This window comes from Rhinolophus ferrumequinum, chromosome 18, assembly GCF_004115265.2.
Source record: "Rhinolophus ferrumequinum isolate MPI-CBG mRhiFer1 chromosome 18, mRhiFer1_v1.p, whole genome shotgun sequence".
In the NCBI taxonomy this organism is placed as follows: Eukaryota; Metazoa; Chordata; class Mammalia; order Chiroptera; family Rhinolophidae; genus Rhinolophus; species Rhinolophus ferrumequinum.
This window is the reverse complement of record NC_046301.1, coordinates 31,664,172-31,681,828: the sequence shown is the minus strand read 5'-3', so window position 1 is coordinate 31,681,828 and position 17,657 is coordinate 31,664,172. Positions and strand designations below refer to the sequence as shown.

The 17,657-nt window shown below is 49.7% G+C and overlaps 1 protein-coding gene across 1 annotated transcript in view; it reads right to left on the bottom strand.

Annotated features, from left to right (window-relative positions):
- Nucleotides 1–7,114: 7,114 nt before the first annotated feature.
- BLK (BLK proto-oncogene, Src family tyrosine kinase) overlaps nt 7,115–17,657 on the bottom strand; it is a 54,482-nt gene continuing 43,939 nt past the window's right edge. The window contains exons 7-13 of the mRNA XM_033134493.1: nt 15,735–15,881; nt 15,095–15,247; nt 14,464–14,643; nt 13,255–13,331; nt 10,097–10,247; nt 8,531–8,662; nt 7,115–7,857 (exon numbers count right to left, since the gene is read on the bottom strand). Of these exons, the coding sequence (XP_032990384.1) occupies nt 7,652–7,857; nt 8,531–8,662; nt 10,097–10,247; nt 13,255–13,331; nt 14,464–14,643; nt 15,095–15,247; nt 15,735–15,881 (1,046 nt within the window). The 3' untranslated portion in view covers nt 7,115–7,651. The remainder of the gene's footprint in view (nt 7,858–8,530; nt 8,663–10,096; nt 10,248–13,254; nt 13,332–14,463; nt 14,644–15,094; nt 15,248–15,734; nt 15,882–17,657) is intronic.

Here is a 17,657-nt window from a genome sequence, read left to right as displayed (position 1 = left end):
TTGCTGGGTCACTCAAGTGCTGGCACAGAGGCAGAACCCAGGGCTGAAGGGCCCTCTGGCCCCTCCACTCTCTAGGGATGTGATGGTGACAACATCCTGTCCAGAATGAAGAGAAATGAAGGCTGCCACACATCAGAGAGGTTGCTGGGAGGAGCAACTGAGGTGACACAAAGCAAGAGAAACCCCTTTGTAAACTGTCAAGTGCTGTGCCCTTGCGTGGCCCCATTCTTATAAGTAACTGTTTTAAAGGTTCTATACTCTGTTCCATTCGATAAATGGTGATTCTGGCATGGTTCAGGAATGGCGTTTTCCAGAGAACCAATTAATCTGATTTGGAGAGTTCTCGAATATAAGGATTTCTGTTTTTGGAAACACCTGGAGGAAACTAACGTCTGCCCACCAGAAAACCAAGGTGAGTTGGGGTGGACAGAGAAAGGATCTGACCAAGTGTTTGGAGGGCTGGGCCTTATCTTGGCTGTGTTCTTATCTTGGCCTCAGTTTCCCATTTGTGAGATGGAGGCGGGGAGAGAGTGATGGACAAGATATCTAATTTTCAAAACAATTTTAAAGGCACACTCTGTTCAAATCACCCTTGTAAGACAGCTGAACATGCGAAAAAGATACAAGAGGGGCTGCTGTGCTTGAAGTGGGTGGGTGGGGCCTTATCCCCTCCGTCCCCACCCCACTGTGAGCTTTCTTCTCCTGGGACACCACCATCAACCCCCAAGGGTCTGAAGAGCACCATTTGAAACATCTAGACCATATTCTTCCTGGAAGAATGGATAAGAGTGGTGAGTCCTCATGCCACAACTTACCAGCTGTGTGACCTTGGGCCAGTTACTTACCCTCTCTGTGTCCAAGTTTCCTCATCTGTAAAATGAGCATCATGGGACTGACCTGGCACTTTGTACTCAACAAATGTCAACCGATCATAAAGATCCTATTCAGCTTTATAAGATTCTAAACATGGTATCAAGGTTAGCTCGTTCTTTAATCCAGAAGATTTTATGGGCTCAGTGTGGCCGTGGGATGAGCGGACAAACCTATGTCAGAGGCCCAGATGTCTGTCGCTTTCCCTGATATGCCTGAACATCATGGTGGCTACTGCCTTTGGCTCTCTCCTCATCACTTCTGTGGCTGAGTGCGCAGAATGGGACACAGTTCTTTCTTGTGATTACTGAGATGCTGCATGTCAAGCGAACCTTGGTGACTATTTTGAGGTGGATCCAAGCATGTGCCCATCAGGACACAGACCAACCCAGGGACATCAGGTGAGGGAGCTTTGGGCAAGTTCCCTGAGAGATGCTGGGATAGACTCACCCAGGGGAAAACTGAAAGGCACTTGCTATAGAGTCCTGCTCCTGCCCCAGGGATGTTCCCCTAGCTGGGACCTCTCAGCCAGGCTCGTGGAACCCCCCTTACCCTCAGTGCCCCGTGGGAAACAGCAGAACTTCAGAGGCATCAGCCTGAAAAGGATACTCATGAGCATCTATGAAGGTGGGGGACAGGCAGGGGGGATGCCCTGGAAACTCAGAATAACCTGAGGGTATTTCAAAGAGGGCTGAATTGCTATGGGAATGGAAGTTGAATAAATTTGGATTATTGCTATTAAAATGACACCATCCATCTCATACACATTAGGAAGGCTACTCTAAAAACAAACAAACAAGCAAACCCCAGAAATATCAAGTGTCGGTGAGGATGGGAAGAATTTGGAACCCCTGTGCACTGCTGATGGGAATGTAAACTGGTCAGCTGCTCTGGAAAACAGTACAGCATTTCCTCAAAAAAGTAAAAATAGAGTTACTATATGATTCAGCAACAGGTCTCTGAGACACATTTGCACACCCATGTTCGTAGCAGCATTATTTACAATAGCTAAAAGCAGGAAACGGCATAAATGTCCCTGGATGGATGACTGGATAAACAAGATTAGATTATATATAATGTATAATAGAATAGTATTCAGCCTTAAAAAGGAAGGAAATTCTGGCACATGCCACAAAATAGATGAACCTTGAAGACATCATGCTAAGTGAAACAAGTCAGACATAAAAGGACAAATACTGTATGATTCCACTGATATGAGGTACCTAGTCAAATTCGTAGACACCGCAGAATGGTGGTTGCCAGGGGCTGGGGAGAGGGAGGAGTGCAGAGTTCTCATTTCATTAAGACAGAGTTTCAATTGGGGAAGTTGAAAACGTTCTAGAGATGATGGTGGTGATAGGTGCACGACAATGTGAGTGTACCTGACACTACTGAATGAATGGTATATTTAAAAAATGCCGAAGATGGTCAATTTTATGCTATGTATATTTCCACCATAATTGAAAAAAACAAAAAACAAAAATGGCAACATGAAGCGTGGGGAAACTTGAGTACTACTTTTGAAGTACCTAAAGGAATATGTGGTGGAACCTTTTACAAAACAAATCATTAAAGACAGTTTTTTATCTTTTGTGTAAGTCTGGATTTTTATATGTGAGTTTGCTTAAAGCTGATCCACTGGTATTCCAGCTTAGCTCTGGATCTTCCTGATTTGTAGGTGGAAGGAATACACCAAGTAATCCTGTTTTTGAAACTCGTCAGTCACAAGAATACACTGACACCGACTGCATGCTCAGCACTGGGCTGGTATAGAAGATATGAAAGAAGAAATATGAGTAAGAAATAAAGTGAAAATAGAAATACAAAAATAGAAAATACAAAAGAAGAAATAATTATCATGTTTATGTATTACTATTTGTTATGGGCTGAGTGTGTCCCACCAAATTTCTACATTGAGGTCCTAACTCCTAGTACTTCAGGATGCAACTGTATTTGGAGAGTCTTTTTTTTTTCTTCTGCAATTTGTAGAGATAGAGTCCTTAAAGAGGTGATTAAATTAAATGATGTCATTGGATGGGCTACTAATCCAATCTGACTAGTGTCCTTATAAGAAGAGGTGATGAGGGCAAAGACACACAGAAGGAAGACGCATGCCAGGACACCGGGAGAAGGACGCGGAGAAGGCTGCCGTCTAAAAGTAAAGAAGAACGGCTTCGGAAGAAACAACCCTGCTGACACCTTGATCTCAAACTTTCAATCTCCAGAACTGAGAAAACACACGTCTGTTGTTGAGGCTGTGACCCCCCCCCCCGCCCCGCCCCTAGTCTATGTTATGGCAGCCCAATGTACTATTCCATTTTCAGAGTACTCTTTGAATCCTTAAACCCTGCAAGGGAGTCATCGTTTTCTCTGTTTATAATTGAGGAAACTGAGGCTCAGAGGACTTGAGTTACTTATCCAAGGCCACACAGCTGGAAAGTTCTGGGCAAACCTAGGTCCTTGACTTCAAACCCATGTACTCTTTCCTAGTTTTGCCCTGAGAGTACGAGGAATATGAAAGTAGACGAAGAAAAATCATAGCAACAGATAGACAATAAAACACTGTGTGGTATCATTAGAATTCCAGAGGGCAGGGGAAACCCAGTGAAGGGTGTGGGAGGTTGTATTAGGGTCTTTGAAGGCTTTTCTTTGGGGGCCACAATAACAATAATAACAGCTAACATTTCTGAGCATTTACCGTAAGGCAGGCACTGTGATAAATGCCTCACCTGTCCTATTTCATCTACACCCGGAAATAAGCCTGTAAGTGTTATTAGTGTGCTCATTTTACAGATGAAGAAACTGAGACTCAGAGAAGTCAAGCAAAGGGCGCAAGGTCAGCCATCATGGGAGAGAAGGTGCTTGAATTGAACCCAGGTTTATCTGACCCAGAAGGTCTTACTATTATTCATTTTACAATAAATGCAAGTGTGTGTGTGCTAGCTCTCGGATGGAGAGAGAAGGGAAAAACACAATCTCTACCATAGGCAAGAAGGCGCCTGGGGTCCAACGCTGGGGTATACCCCTCAGCAGAGTTCTGGGTGAATGAGCAGAAATCACGTACTCCAGATGTCTCAGGCCTGGGCCCCCTTTCCAGCATCCGCACATGTGCAGATTATGTTGGGAGAATAGGGTCTCCACAGCCATAAATAACCTCTCCTCCCACTTGGAAGTCAAGTTCGCAGAGCAGGAACTGTTGTTGCTTTTGGCCATTCATGCTCTCTCTCTGTCTCTGTTGTTTCTGACTGTTTTCTCTGTCTCTATCTCTGTCTCTCTGTTTGTATCTCTGACTCTCTCTGTCTCTGTCTCTCTCTGTCTTGCTGTATCTCTCTCCACACTCTCACACTTCACTTTCTGGCTGGGAATTGGAAGGCTTCTTGTCCTTTCTAAACACACTCACACACCTAACAAAAACCGCGAGGACACGCTGTCTCAGTCTGGGCACCGCTAAGGCGAGTGCGCCTCCTAGTGGGGAAAGGTCTCGCTGGTCCTTCAAGGTTTGGCTGCATCCTCACCTTCCCCAGGCATCCGCTGCCGCAGGAGGCGGAGGAGGGGATGTGCTTACCTTGCCTGACAACTTGCCTCTGAGAAAGTGCGGGGTTTCTTTTCTAGTTTCCGCAGGTTGTCACTTGCATATCAGAACTGGAAAGAGCCACAAGCATGAGCTGGTCTTGCAATTCCAGGACCTGAGCATCAGACTAACCCCGATTGACTTGTAGCCAGCCCCTCTGAAAACTTCCAAACCCCGCACAGCAGAGCCCAGTGGTTCCCAATCCTGGCTGAACATTGGTACCAGCTGCGGACATTTAATATGCTGATGGCCAGGCCCTGCCTGGAATCCCGGCACTGATATTTTTAAAGGTGCCCTCTCCACACTTTCCCCTACTTCCACCCCACCGTAATTCAAATGCGCAGCTGGAGTTGAGAACCACAGGCCTAAGCGGGGAATCACTTAGACTGCTTAGGAAAGATGGGTCTAAGCTGGAAATCACTGATTGCTTAGGAAAGGTGAAGTTTCCACATCGTGCCTTAAATCTGCAGACTCAACATCTGAGGGAGAGGTCTAGACATCTGTGTTTTAAAATGAGGAGCTGAGGTGATTTTCATGGATAGCGAGGTTGGCCAAGCACTCAGTGACCCATTTCTCCATTAGGGGAAGGTGATGGGGTCCAGAGAGGTGATGAGCCAGCCCCAGGCCTTGCAGCTCATGGATGGCTAGGGTCCAAGTTATGGGAAACTACTTCAGAAGGGCGATGGGAGGTGGGGAGGTGGGGAGGTGGTGCCCAGGTCCACGGTTCAGGCTGCAAAGCCAGAAGGAAGGACTCATCCATCAACACACTGGCATTAGCTCCTTCCCCAGCCCTACCTCCAAGGTACCAGTAGATCCTCTCAGGGCACTTTTCATCTGTGAGCCCCAGGGACTCAGAGTTGTGTCAGTCTGGTGCCCCCCTGGCAGGGGCAGTCAACTCTGGTGGCCTGCATCCCAGCTTAGTTCCCACCAGCCACACCACTTCACCCATATTCTGGGCCAGGCAGCCCCACTTCCCGGAGATTCTGGTGGCGGGGGGCAGGGAGGGAGGAGCAGGGTGTGGGCTTACCCCTAGTGGTTAGCTGGAGCCTGAGCTGTGGGTTGTTGTTTTTTTCAGAGACTCAGCAGCCATCTCCCCCACAAAGAGCCCTTGATTCCTGGGGGAGGTCAGAGACAATTCTCTGGAGCTCTCGTTGTCCCAAGGACAGTGTTCTGTGCCCCTGGGGCCTCCACATTCAGCATCCTGGACATCCCGGGGGACATCTGTCCAAGCCCCAGTCTGACCACATACCTGCTCCTGCAGGATCCACCTGGGAAATGTGCAGGGAGCCTGCCAGACCTACTTTTGCAGACACCCCTTCTCTGAGAATGCAGTGCTTCCTACACACCTCTTATGGCAGGGGCTGGGGGCAAAGAATGGGTTCAAATCCAGGGTCCAGCACTAGCCAGCTAAGAGCCTCTGGGCAAGCCTGGTGGTGTGGAATCTCTGTGGGTTTCACCATTTGTGGAAAAGAGCAGGGACAGACTTCAAATGGTGATGCCTGTCTCCCTCCTTTCCAGGGCTGTTTGAGAATCCAGAATGTACGGGGAGCTTCTCTAGAAATAGCAAGTACTCTACACATGTGTGTCCGTCTTTGCCCAGTCACTTCTGTTCCCCTGCAGAGACAGCCCCTCTAGGGGGGTTCTCCCAGCCCAGCACCCCCACTTGCTCTTCTGCCGCAGCCCCACAGCTCTGTTCGGGTCCACATTCCCATCCGGCTACTAATGAGCGGCATGACCCAAACCAGGCAAACTCTTTTTGCCTCAGTTTCTTCCTCTGTACATGGGATGGCAATAGTCCTACAGGATCAGAGGAGTCACGACATGACAAGTTAGTGGCCAGAGGTTCAGAGGGAGGGAGGGGTGATAGGGGGAGCACAGAAACTCTTCTGTGTGAGTGTAATGGCGCAGACACGTCATTATACATTTGTCCAAACCCACAGAAGAATACATACAACACAAAGAGTGAATCCTAATGGAAAGTATGAATTTAACAATGTGTCAAAACTGACTTATCAATGATAACAAATGTACTGTACTATGGCAAGATGTTAATAACAGGAGAAATTAGGGGGGCAGGGTTGAGGGGTAAATGGATTTCTCTGTACCATGCTTATTTTTCTGTTAATGCTCAAAAAAATTTATTGCAAACAAAACAAAAAACGTGACAAAGGGGGCCTCCGTGAGCAGTGTGGGACCTCCAACGTGCCTTGGTGTTACCATTCCATCGTCATCCGCGCATTGTTTATGCGTCTGGTCCCCGGGACCGGGAGCCCAGGGCGCTTGTTCGCCTTTGGGCGCGCCCCCAGCAAGCGCTGCTCCTTCTGTCAGCTCTGGATCTTTGTTAAACCCAGGGTCCCCAACTCAGACCTAGAGGCCAAGTATTTCTGAGGTGAGGGTTCCACCTGCTGGCCCTGCTCAAAGGCAGTGACAGCTGGGTAAGCACAGTTGTCCTGGGGCTGGGGATCGAAACCAGCGTCATCTGCTAGTCCTTACAGGCGCCACTCATGCATCCATGCATGACATGGATGCGACTTCCAGGCTTATCACCAGTAATGACACGGAAAATGTTAGATCTCTTGACTTTATTGCGGAAAAGTCCCAAAGCGCTGGAGCGCCGTCCATGTCAGGGATCCTAGCCCAGAGCCTGCGCAGGTAGTTGCTTCTCAGAGCCTAAGCCTGGGAGTACCCAGACTGCGCGGGGCGTGGTCCGCGCAGGTGGGAGCACAGCACTTCTGGTCACCTATGTCAGCACAGGGAAAGCTTATATGATGACACACACTGAAGAGTGTGTCAGGCGTGTGCCAGGCACTGTTCTGAACATCTTACCCGGGTTAATTGATATAGTCCTCATGAGGAACATATGAGGTAGGTACTGTAATGGTCCTTCCTGTTGTACAAAGGAGGCACAGAGAAGCTGAGTAACTTGCCCCAAGGACACACAGCTGGAAAACGGTGGGACTGCGATTGCATCCTGCTCAGAGTCCATGCTGAGACCTACCTGCCAGGCTGCCTCTAGTTTCCTCATCTAAGAAATGAGCGTACCAGTCCCTCCCTGCCTTTCCAACCTGTCTGGGGCTGGAATAAGAGCCACGAGGTTAACATGCCTTGTCAGTTCTGCAGGTTGGGCCACAGGTGTGCGTCATCCCTGAGCTGTGATACCTGGATGGGACTGGGGAGACCCCTGTGATGCCATCGCATCCCTGAGCTGGGCTAGGGCTGCATTTCGTACTGCTGCTCAGTGGCCGTATGGAAGTCCTCGAGCACCGACTGCAGGAACTCGAATGTGGGCCGCTCCTCGGGCCGGCTCCGCCAGCACTCGGCGATGACCCCGTGGTACAGCTCAGGTGGGCATGAGTCCGGGCGCGGCATGCGGTAGCCACGTTCCAGGCTGCGGATGACCTCGGGGTTGCTCATTCCTGGAGGTGGAGGTGATGTAGAACAAGGCTGAGAGGAGGCAGGGGCCACAGACCATTGTCTCCTCCCTCGCAGGTCACCTGGCTGCCCACCTGGCTGCCCACTTTTAAACATTCTTTTATTTACTTTTCGTTGCTTGGAGAACCACTAGAGATGAGGCTGTAGATTTTCTCCTCAGTGAGGGCAGTTCCTCTGTGGATGGGACCCTAGCTTGCTTATCTGAGATTGCCCTGCTCACAGCCGAAGCCCATCACTCCCTGGGCAGGTGCTTCTTGAAAAGTCACTACCTGCTAACGAGCAGAGACCCTTCTGACATGGGGCTCGGGGCTGGGGGTTTTACGATCAGGATGGAGATTTTGGGAGTACATACAAGGTGTAAGGCCAAGAGAGGGACAACCTGTCCTCAACTGAGCACAAACCCATTGGGAGTGAACTTGAGTTCAGACTCTGACCTTTACTTAATTCCAGGTTTGGGAGCTCACTGACCCCTACTGGAGGAAGGGAACACAGCCCTGTTGCCAAAAGCAATACCGAGGAAGGGGGCAGAACCCCACTCTTCGACTGGTATGCCTGGGTTTCTGGCCCCATCATCGAGACTCCATTCTGACATATTTGGGCAGCCCCAGGCACATGGATGGGATATCTGCCATCACAGCCATCCTAGAAATCACTTACCTGGGTAGGGTACCCGCCCATAAGTGACGATTTCCATCAGGAGGATGCCAAATGACCACACGTCTGCTTTGATGGTGAATACCCCAAAATGGATGGCCTCCGGGGCAGTCCACTTGATGGGGAACTTGGCCCCTGTAGGAAAAGTCATGAGCCACTTTGTGAGACCACGACTGACTGGCCCTACCTGCTCTCCCCTCTACTTCCTGCTCTTCTTACTCCCCACCATAACCTCTTGCAGGAGTTGGCCTCCCATACATGACAATGATGCACCCAGGGAGTCACTGAGACCCCCTAGCACATGTGACCAGGCATGTACAAACACTGGGGGCCACGTCATGAAAGGACAATATGGACACAAATACCGCCCCTGTCACCCTCTTTGGGTCCCTTGGGGGCTTCCCTGGACAACCACCATGTTTCCATCTGGATAGAAGTGTCCTTTTCCACCTGACCTAGGCCTTATTAGTAACAGGAACCCTAGGTTTGTCCCTGCTTCAGTTAACCCTTTCCTGCAAAATGCAAATGATGACATATGACCATGTACCTGCAAAGGTCACAGTGAGGAGGGAAATCAAATCCTGCGGCCCCATAAAGCCCTGCAGCTGGCCGCAGCCTGGTCAGCATTTCGAGTGGATGGCATAGCCCAGCACCTGGTTCCCTCCCACCTGGCCTGGCTTCTCAGCCTCCCCAGCCAGCCTACAGTTCCCTCAGGGAACGTGCAATATCCATCCTTCTCCTGTATCAACCGATTAATATGCTCAGCTACTATGGCTTGCTAGCTTGCTTGATAAATCTATTTGACCGCTTTAAATCCTATTGTGAAGAGGATTTTTACTTCAGTGACACTAACAAAGTAAACCAGAGGTTCTGTGGAAGCCCTAATTCAGGTACAAGGTTTTGTTGCTCATGCTGTAGAGCAGTGTTTGCCAAAGGGTGTCCTATGAAACCCTAGTTCTGTGGGAAGTTAATAGAAGATATGTGGAAAAAAGTATTTGGCTCAAATTAGTTTGGGGGACATGAGGGGAAGTAAATGTACATTGCTTCTTTGTTGCAGGACTTCTCAGTCCCTTTAATATGTTGCTGTGCCCTGGGAATCTCCAAGGAGGTGCTGGATGGACTTTGCAGTATCTCCAAACTTACTTCATCACAGTCATTCCTCAGGAGGCTCTAGTGCTCTGCAGAGCACATTTAGGGAAATTCTGGCTGGGGTGGGGCCAGAACTGTGGAAACCACACAGCTCTCCGATCTCTTCATACAGGGCTCTGCTACCCTTTTTCATGGAAAATAAGGCCTAGCCGGACCATCAGCTCTAACGCGTCTTTTGGAGCAAAAATTAATATAAGACGCGGTATTATATTATATTATACTATATTATATTATATTATACCTGGTCTTATAGTAAAATAAGAAGGGGTCTTATATTAATTTTTGCTCCAAAAGACGCATTAGAGCTGATGGTCTGGTTAGGTCTGATTTTCAGGGAAACACAGTATGTAGTAAGGAGGAGTCCAAGGGGGGTTGGGGAACTGGGGACGGTAAGGCCCTGTGGTTGGGGTCTCTGCTCACCCTCTTGGGCGGTGTATTCACTGTCGATGATCCGTGCCAAGCCAAAGTCACCAATTTTGCAACACAAGGTCTCAGACACCAGGATGTTGGCCGCCCTAAGGTCGCGGTGGATTGAATTCATTTTCTCGATATACGCCATTCCTTCGGCAATCTGAGGGAACAGGCCACACAGGGAAAGACAGCATGGGGACCTCCATGCCAGGACCAAGCCCACTCAGCGTCCCCTGCACAGGCCCCATGGGGGAGAGGAAGGACCCTGTCCACTGTCGCCACCAGCCTATCTGTGGAAGCAGCCGTCAACCTCTTACAGCTTGGAAGGGGTTTGTTTCTGTGTTTGTATTTTTTCCTTTTTTCGGTAGGTGTGTAGTGGGAGAAGGAGCCTTTACTGGGTGGAGTAGAAAGATGGCTTCAACTGCTCCTCAGCTGATAAGTTATAAACCCCAGTCCCCTAAAAGCTCAGGAAAGCAGAGACACTGTCATCAGAGCTAGGGGCTGCCTGTACCCCTCACCCACCTCTCCTCTCCTTCCAAGTGTGTACAGGGGAGGAAGATAGCAGAACAAAGGCAGGAGAAAAGGGAGGTCTCTTGACAAGGAAGAAGAAAAGGAAAGGGCAGGAGAGAGAGTGGAAGGTGGGAGGGAAGGGAAGGGTTTCATTGCCTTGGCAAGTTGGAAACACTGTTCCTGGAATAGGGAGCCCTGGTTTGGAATCAAGGACCCCTGGCATGTTGCTTAAGCTCCATGAAGGGTCACCAAACAGTTCGGAACATGAAGAAAGGCATCTCCAGGGTATGGAGTTGAGGTAAGCATTAATTAAAAGAGACATGTGGCCGAGGACCGAATCTTGCCCTTTCCATGGTGGGCACTCAGGGAGCAGAATCCTGATGGAGCAAAGGTGGGAAAAGAAGGGGAGATTCTGTGTCTGTCCTGCATGACCAGCACTGGGCCAGGAACAGCTGTGTGTGCTGCTCTTGTGCCTTTTGGTCAAAGAAGTTCACTCAGACTTTATTCTCTGCATTTTCAATTGATAGAGGAAGAAAATGAGGCAAAAAATAGAAAACTTATCTCTTCAGGCCTGTTATGGAAAGAAATCAGCACTGGAATTGATCCCACCTCTCCTTCTGTTTCCATTTGTATTGGTTTATTCATTCACACACTCATTCATTCGTTCGTTCCTTCTTAAACCATTCCTTCGCTATATCATTCCATCCATACATTTACTGGTATGGTACTGTGGGCACTGTAAAGCTGAATCCCAAATATCGTATATCTGGACAGCACTTAGCAGTACTCATTCCATTAACAAATATACTCATATTGAGCAGTACTAGGAAAACATAAAGTTGAGTAGGACCCAGATCTGCTTTTAAGGAGAAGAGCCTATCATGCACGATGCTGATGAGGACACATGAACTAAGTTCTCTCTAGGACCTTTCTGTCTGGCAAAGGTACTAGAAAGTACATTTTACTTGGGTCAATGAACACTGATTAGGCTTCTGCCAGGTGAGAAGAAAGGCAAAGACATTCTGAGCAGAGGGGAAAGGCTCACAGGTGTGACAGGACATTGCGGAGCTGCCATGTGGCTCCTGGGCACCTGGGGGCACTTGCACTTACATCTCCCTGGCCACATCTAGCTGCAAGGGAGCTTGGGAAATGTAGTCTTTATTCTGGGTAGCCATGATGGAATAAAATGGGTTCTATCACTAAGGAAGAGAGGGAGAATGGGTGGTGTGGGAAACCCAGAGAAGTTGCACAAATTACATTTAATATGGTAGGCAAGTGTTTTGTGGTGGCACCTGGGGTTGTGGCTGGAGGGGAGCTTTGCATTTCATCCTGTAAAGCAGGAAAAGGAGCACACAGAAGAGCATTGAGTGTGTGTGCGTGTGCATGTGTGGTAAGGTGTTAGTATGATAAGAACACATTTAGAAGCTGTTCACCTGGTAGGTTCTGATTTCTGGTTTCTTTACCTTCAGATTCTTAACCACACCTAGGTATGGTTAGGTCTGAACACTGATTAGGCTTCTGCCAGGTGAGAAGAGAGTCAAAGGCATTCTGAGCAGAGGGGACACCTAGGTATACACTCTGGTGGCTTTTCCCATCCTTTGCCCCTGGGTGACCTAAGATTTCCCAAGGGACTGAATATGATACAGAGGAAAGTGAAAGAAGGAAAAGAAAGAAAGGAGTGCACAGGCTGATGTGATTTGAAACCTGTTATCAGCCCTAATTTTCCGAGACCGTCTCACCAACCTCCTCAAAGATGTCTGTGCTCACCTCAGTGGAAAAAGGGTGTCATGACATCAGTTCCTGCACTGATACTAATAGCAGATAAGACCAACCAAGGTGGGGACAGGGTGGTGGGGGGTAAGGGGAAGTTTGCTCTCTGGAGCCGGATATGTGCGTGTGTTTACATGTCTTACAGGTTGACCACAGACCAGAGATTTTTCTGCTGAGAGTTCCAGTTTTAACAAACACACACTCAGAGCCACCAGATGGGTTTTCCTGCCAGTTAGAGCCCTCAGCTGAAACCCCTGGGGAGGAAAGCTCCTTCCTCTCCCTTTTCCCACCTGCTAGAGCACCATCTGAGGAAGAAAGGAAGTCACCACAAAACACTTGCCTACCATGTTAAATGGAATTTGTGCCAACTCTCTGGGTTTCCCACACCACCCATTCTCCCTCTCTTCCTTAGTGATAGAACCCACTTTATTCCATCATGGCTACTCAGAATAAAGACTACATTTCCCAAGCTCCCTTGCTGCTCAATGTGGCCAGGAGGATATAACAGCAAGTATAATCGGTGACTTCAGGGAGGAAGGTGGACTTTTATCTCCCCTTACTTCCTCCTGCTGGCTGAGAAGAGGACAAGATGGTAAAATGTGAGCAGCTGCCTTGGGCAATCAGATGACTTGCTAAGAGACCTGGCAAGTGGAAGAAACCTGGGTCCCTGTAACTTTGAGGGACCACTGACTGCCCACCTTTGGATGTTTACAAATTTAAGCCATTATTACTTTGGGTTTTCTGTCCTTTACAGCCCAGCCTAAATCAAATTGATAACAACTTCTAAATAGTTGATTTTGTTCAGCCACAGGGCAGGAAAGAGAGGCCTGAGCCTCTATGAGGGGATTGGTACCCTCAGGCCCCACTGCTCTTGGTAGCTCACAAACCTGGGCAGACATGTCAATCAGTCTTGGGAGGGACAATCTGCTACCTTCATCTGTCTTCAAGAAATCCAGCAAGCATCCTAAGGAAATAGAATTCACAGTTGCATTTCTGCAAATGACCCACCCCTGGCTATGCCAGCCTCCCCCCAGTGTGGGATGCTCACTACTCAGGGGCCAGAAGTAAGGTGGCACTCTGTCAGATCTCTTGTCCACAGAGAAGAAGTGCCTTCTGCTTTACAGGATTCCACCCTCGGTCCTCAGAGCACCCCTGAAGACAGCTAACATGCTCCCAGCTGCTCACAGAAAGTTAAGTTGCAGCCAGGTTCAGGGTCGCATAGCCAGGGAGCCAGGAGCAGAACCTACTTCTCTTCTCTACTCTAAGTATCATGCTCATTCCTGGCGTGATATTCGTGCCCCCTTCACCCTCTGTTGGTAGAGATTCTGCCTCTGAAGACCAAGGGTGCCAGAAAGCACAGAAGGGAGAGATCTATCCCCTCGAGTTTGGTGCAGGGAACAAATGCAGCTCCTCGGAGGCATCTAAGAGCTGGGAGGGACGCTCACCTGAGGTGTGGCTGAGAGGTGAGCAGGGGAGCCATTATGCCCCAGCTCAATGGCGACTTTTAAGAAACGATACTAGCATGGCCCCTGAGGATCCTACCGGAAGCAATGTGTGGTCAGTGTCACAGGAGGGAAGTCAAAGGCCAGGCCTGACTCCAGGCCCACGGCCCCGAGGGTTTGGCCACAGCCTGGATCTCAGAGGCCACCTCACCCAACCTCTCTTTCCATTGTGTTGTCCAATGTTTATATGGCTATAAAAGGTCCCTTGGCTGGAACTAGAAGCATCTCTGGATGGCCAGCCTTCTGCTCTTTTGACTTTGCCTTGCTCTGCCCACCCCGGTGGATGTCAGTCCAGGCACAGAAGACAAACTCCTAAATGTTGGTTGAAGTGCTCCTGAACTGAGGACACAGGTCTGCAGAACCATTTACCTGTCTTGTTTCTCACTGTCCTCCCCTCCCATGCAAGCGGACCAGCCAAGATGCACAAGACATTGGCTAGTTGATCCATCCCATGGCTCAGTAATCCCCTGCAGAGGTCCCCTGGCCAGGCAAACGTACGGCAGCAGATAGGTCTCCACCTTAGCCCCCTACGTGTGGACCTTGCCCCCCCCCCCCGCCTCTGTCTGAGGCACACAGGCCCGCGTGGGGCACCACCTCTGGCCATGTACTCGGTGACGATGTAGATGGGCTCCTTGGTGACTACGGCATAGAGACGAACCAGCCTCTCATGCTGGAGCGTTTTCATCAGGTTGGCCTCGTCCAGGAAGGCCTCTGGGGACATGGCTCCTTCCTTCAAGGTCTTGATGGCCACCTTCATGTTGTTTTTATAATAACCTGATCCCAGGGAGAGGTGGGGTGGGGTGGGGGGGAGAGAATGAAGAAGCTATTCAGAAGACCCAGAGGTCATGGGAGGTGATCCCTTAACCAAAGTCTACATACACGTCTAGGAGCCATCTACCTGTAGAATATACAGGGGGGAACTGAGGCCAGAACCGCACCCCCCGCCCCACCTCCAGGCCCTGGGCTGGAATGTACAGCTCCTGAGGGTGATGGATGTGCCAGCTTATCTTGTAGGATGCCAGCCTGTCTCAGACTCCCTCAGGCTGTTGAGGAACAATGGTCTATGCTTCCATTATCTCATCTGTAAAATGGGTATCATAGCCTCTGTACCTTCTCTCTCACAAGCATTTATGGGGAAGCAGGATGTGCTGTGCAAATCCTGAGACTTCTATGCTTCAGAACGCAGGGCAGGGAGAGAGAGGCTCCTGGTATGTCATATACTTACCCATCCAGACTTCACCAAACTGCCCAGACCCGAGTTTCCTGACCAGCCTGAGAGACTGCCGGGGGATTTCCCATTCATCCTGAGCCCAGGGGTTCTGAGGAGCCAGGCTCACACAGGGATAAGTCAGCCTCTGGCATAAACCATCCCCTTTCTCTGCAGTAGGGAAGAAGAGATGGGGCTGGAGGTTACCAGAGAGAAGCCTGACTGGCATCTCTCCCTCGGGAGCCATATCACGTCCAGGTGAGTGTCCCACCCCTTCTTACCAGCTCCACTCCCACCTCTAAGTGCGCGTTTGCACATGTGCACACACACTACACACACACACACACACACACACACACACTCTTTGCAATTGTTTTGCATAAAGCAAGGCATGTTATCATTGGCTGCTCTCTCTAAGACTGAAAATACTTGTTACTCTCTAAGAGGTCACATGCTGAGCTGGTAGAGGGGATTAGGTAAACAAACTTTGAATCATTATATTGACAGTTGTCAACTCCTTGGGTCTAACCTGGGGATAATCTCCCCCCTCCCCTCAAGAGGCACCAATGATTCATAAAATCTTGAGATTTTAGCAATAGGGAGATACAAGGGCTGCTCTGGCACGAGCCCCCGCCCCCGTCAGACACCCCCCTCTTACTAGAATAGTGCTGCACCAAAGCCTGGAGAGTGGGGAAGGTGATTCGGGGGGAGATGTAGTAGCCCCCTTCATCCAAGGAGCGGATCTTATAGTGTTTGATCACCTCGCCCTGGGTGGTCACATCCTTCACAGACAAGGAAAAGGCACCTAGAGGGATTAATAAAGACACAAGCATGAGAGTAAGTCATAAAGAGGGAAAATCAGGATTAGGATTTGGGCTTCATTTCAATGCCTTGGAAAAAAGTTCCCCAAATTCTGCTCTCCATTTTGACCACTTTCATCCTAATTACCTTTTCCTTCATCTCAACCTCAGCCCTCCTGGAAGCCTTCCCTATTGGCTCCATCTGACTGTTCTTGAGGTTTCTTCCAGAGTATCCCCAAAGTCGCCAGGGAACCACAGAACTCTACAGCAGACAGGACGTTCTCTTAGGAATCAAGCTGTGCCTCCGCTTGGGCATTTGGTCACTTTGCAATGGAGGGACTAGGAAGTTGATTGATTCATTCATTCATTCTGGCTGACAAGGCTAGTTTTACTCCCACCTGCAACAGCAAATCGCCACCTCATCCACCCATGTCCAGGGGGAAGAGCATAAGCTATTTCCCAGGTGTTCTGTTGACATTCATTCACATGTCTATGTATTTTGTCATCTATGTTAATATTTGCCTGTAAACAGGGGGTAGCAGATGCCAGGGGTTAAGAGCAAGTTGAGGCACGAGTCTTGAGTTGAGAAACTTCCCATAAGCTTAATGTTTTTATAAAATGTCTCTGTCCAGCTCTCTGGGAACCACGTCCCCCACTCTTATTTGGAAGACGAGGAACCTGAGGCCCAGAAGGGGAACATCGTTTGCCCAGGTTATTCTGCTAGTTAAGAGGCAGGTTTGGGGGCTCCGGGGTCCTCTCTCAGGGTGCGCCTACCGCACGCAGTACCACTCTCCCCCACCAGGTGTCAGGCTCGGACACCTCTTTTTCTGGGTGTGTACCTTTGATTTTCCTCTGCGTGGTTTGTCTTCAGGCATCTTTCCTCTCTTATCAGACCATCATCTTATCTCAAACCCCTTTTCCCCTCTCATCTCCCTTAGCCATTGGGTCTCTCTCATCACCTACATGCGAAAGGATGCTGTGCATCCCTGGGCGGCCACAGCCCACACCACTCCTGAAACCCTAGCCCCAGCTACAAGTTTGCAGTCTCCCCACCTCACCCTGGGAGGTGCAACTATGCCCCAGTATCTAAGAAACCAGAGCGTGGCTGTAATGAGTCCATTCATCCTCTCACCAGAGGAGTGAGGAGAAGGGTTTTTCTCCCCATTTCCTCGCCTGCACCCTGTGTGCAGGGACTCAGACAAGCCGAGGAGGCCTCGCTGTCTGCCACTGCCCAAGCCCGTGATTTAGGGCCTCTCACTTGCCCAGGGTCATCTAAGGGTACGTCCCTGATATCTGTTTTACAATTTGGTATTCTTCTTAAAGGGGACCTCCAAATCTATCAGCTTCAGGTTCACAAAATCGGGACCCCTGCCTGCCTTTGGGCCGTGTCTGAGCTCATGCAGGGTTGGGCTGCCACAGACTGAGATTTCTTCACCCTAGAAGGACCTGAGACTAGACGGAGAAGCCGCTGGACTGAGAAACTAGCTGGTCCTCACAGGGCCATCAACAGACTGAGGCTTGAGAGGTTAAGGCACGTCCTGGAGACCACGTGGGGCTAGAACTTGCTTCCCCTGCTTCTGAGGGCAGTGTTCCTTCCAGTCTTGCATCCACTGGCTGTGGCTTCCAGATGCAGATGGAGCCGGTGGCCCCAGCTCCATCTGGCCAATGCCCAGCTTGGACTAGCTTCCCAGGGTACGCAAGAACAGGAGGGGGTACCCCACCCTTAGAGAACCTTTTCCTCTTCCACACTGAGGTTGGGGGCCCCTATCCCTCCAGAGGGC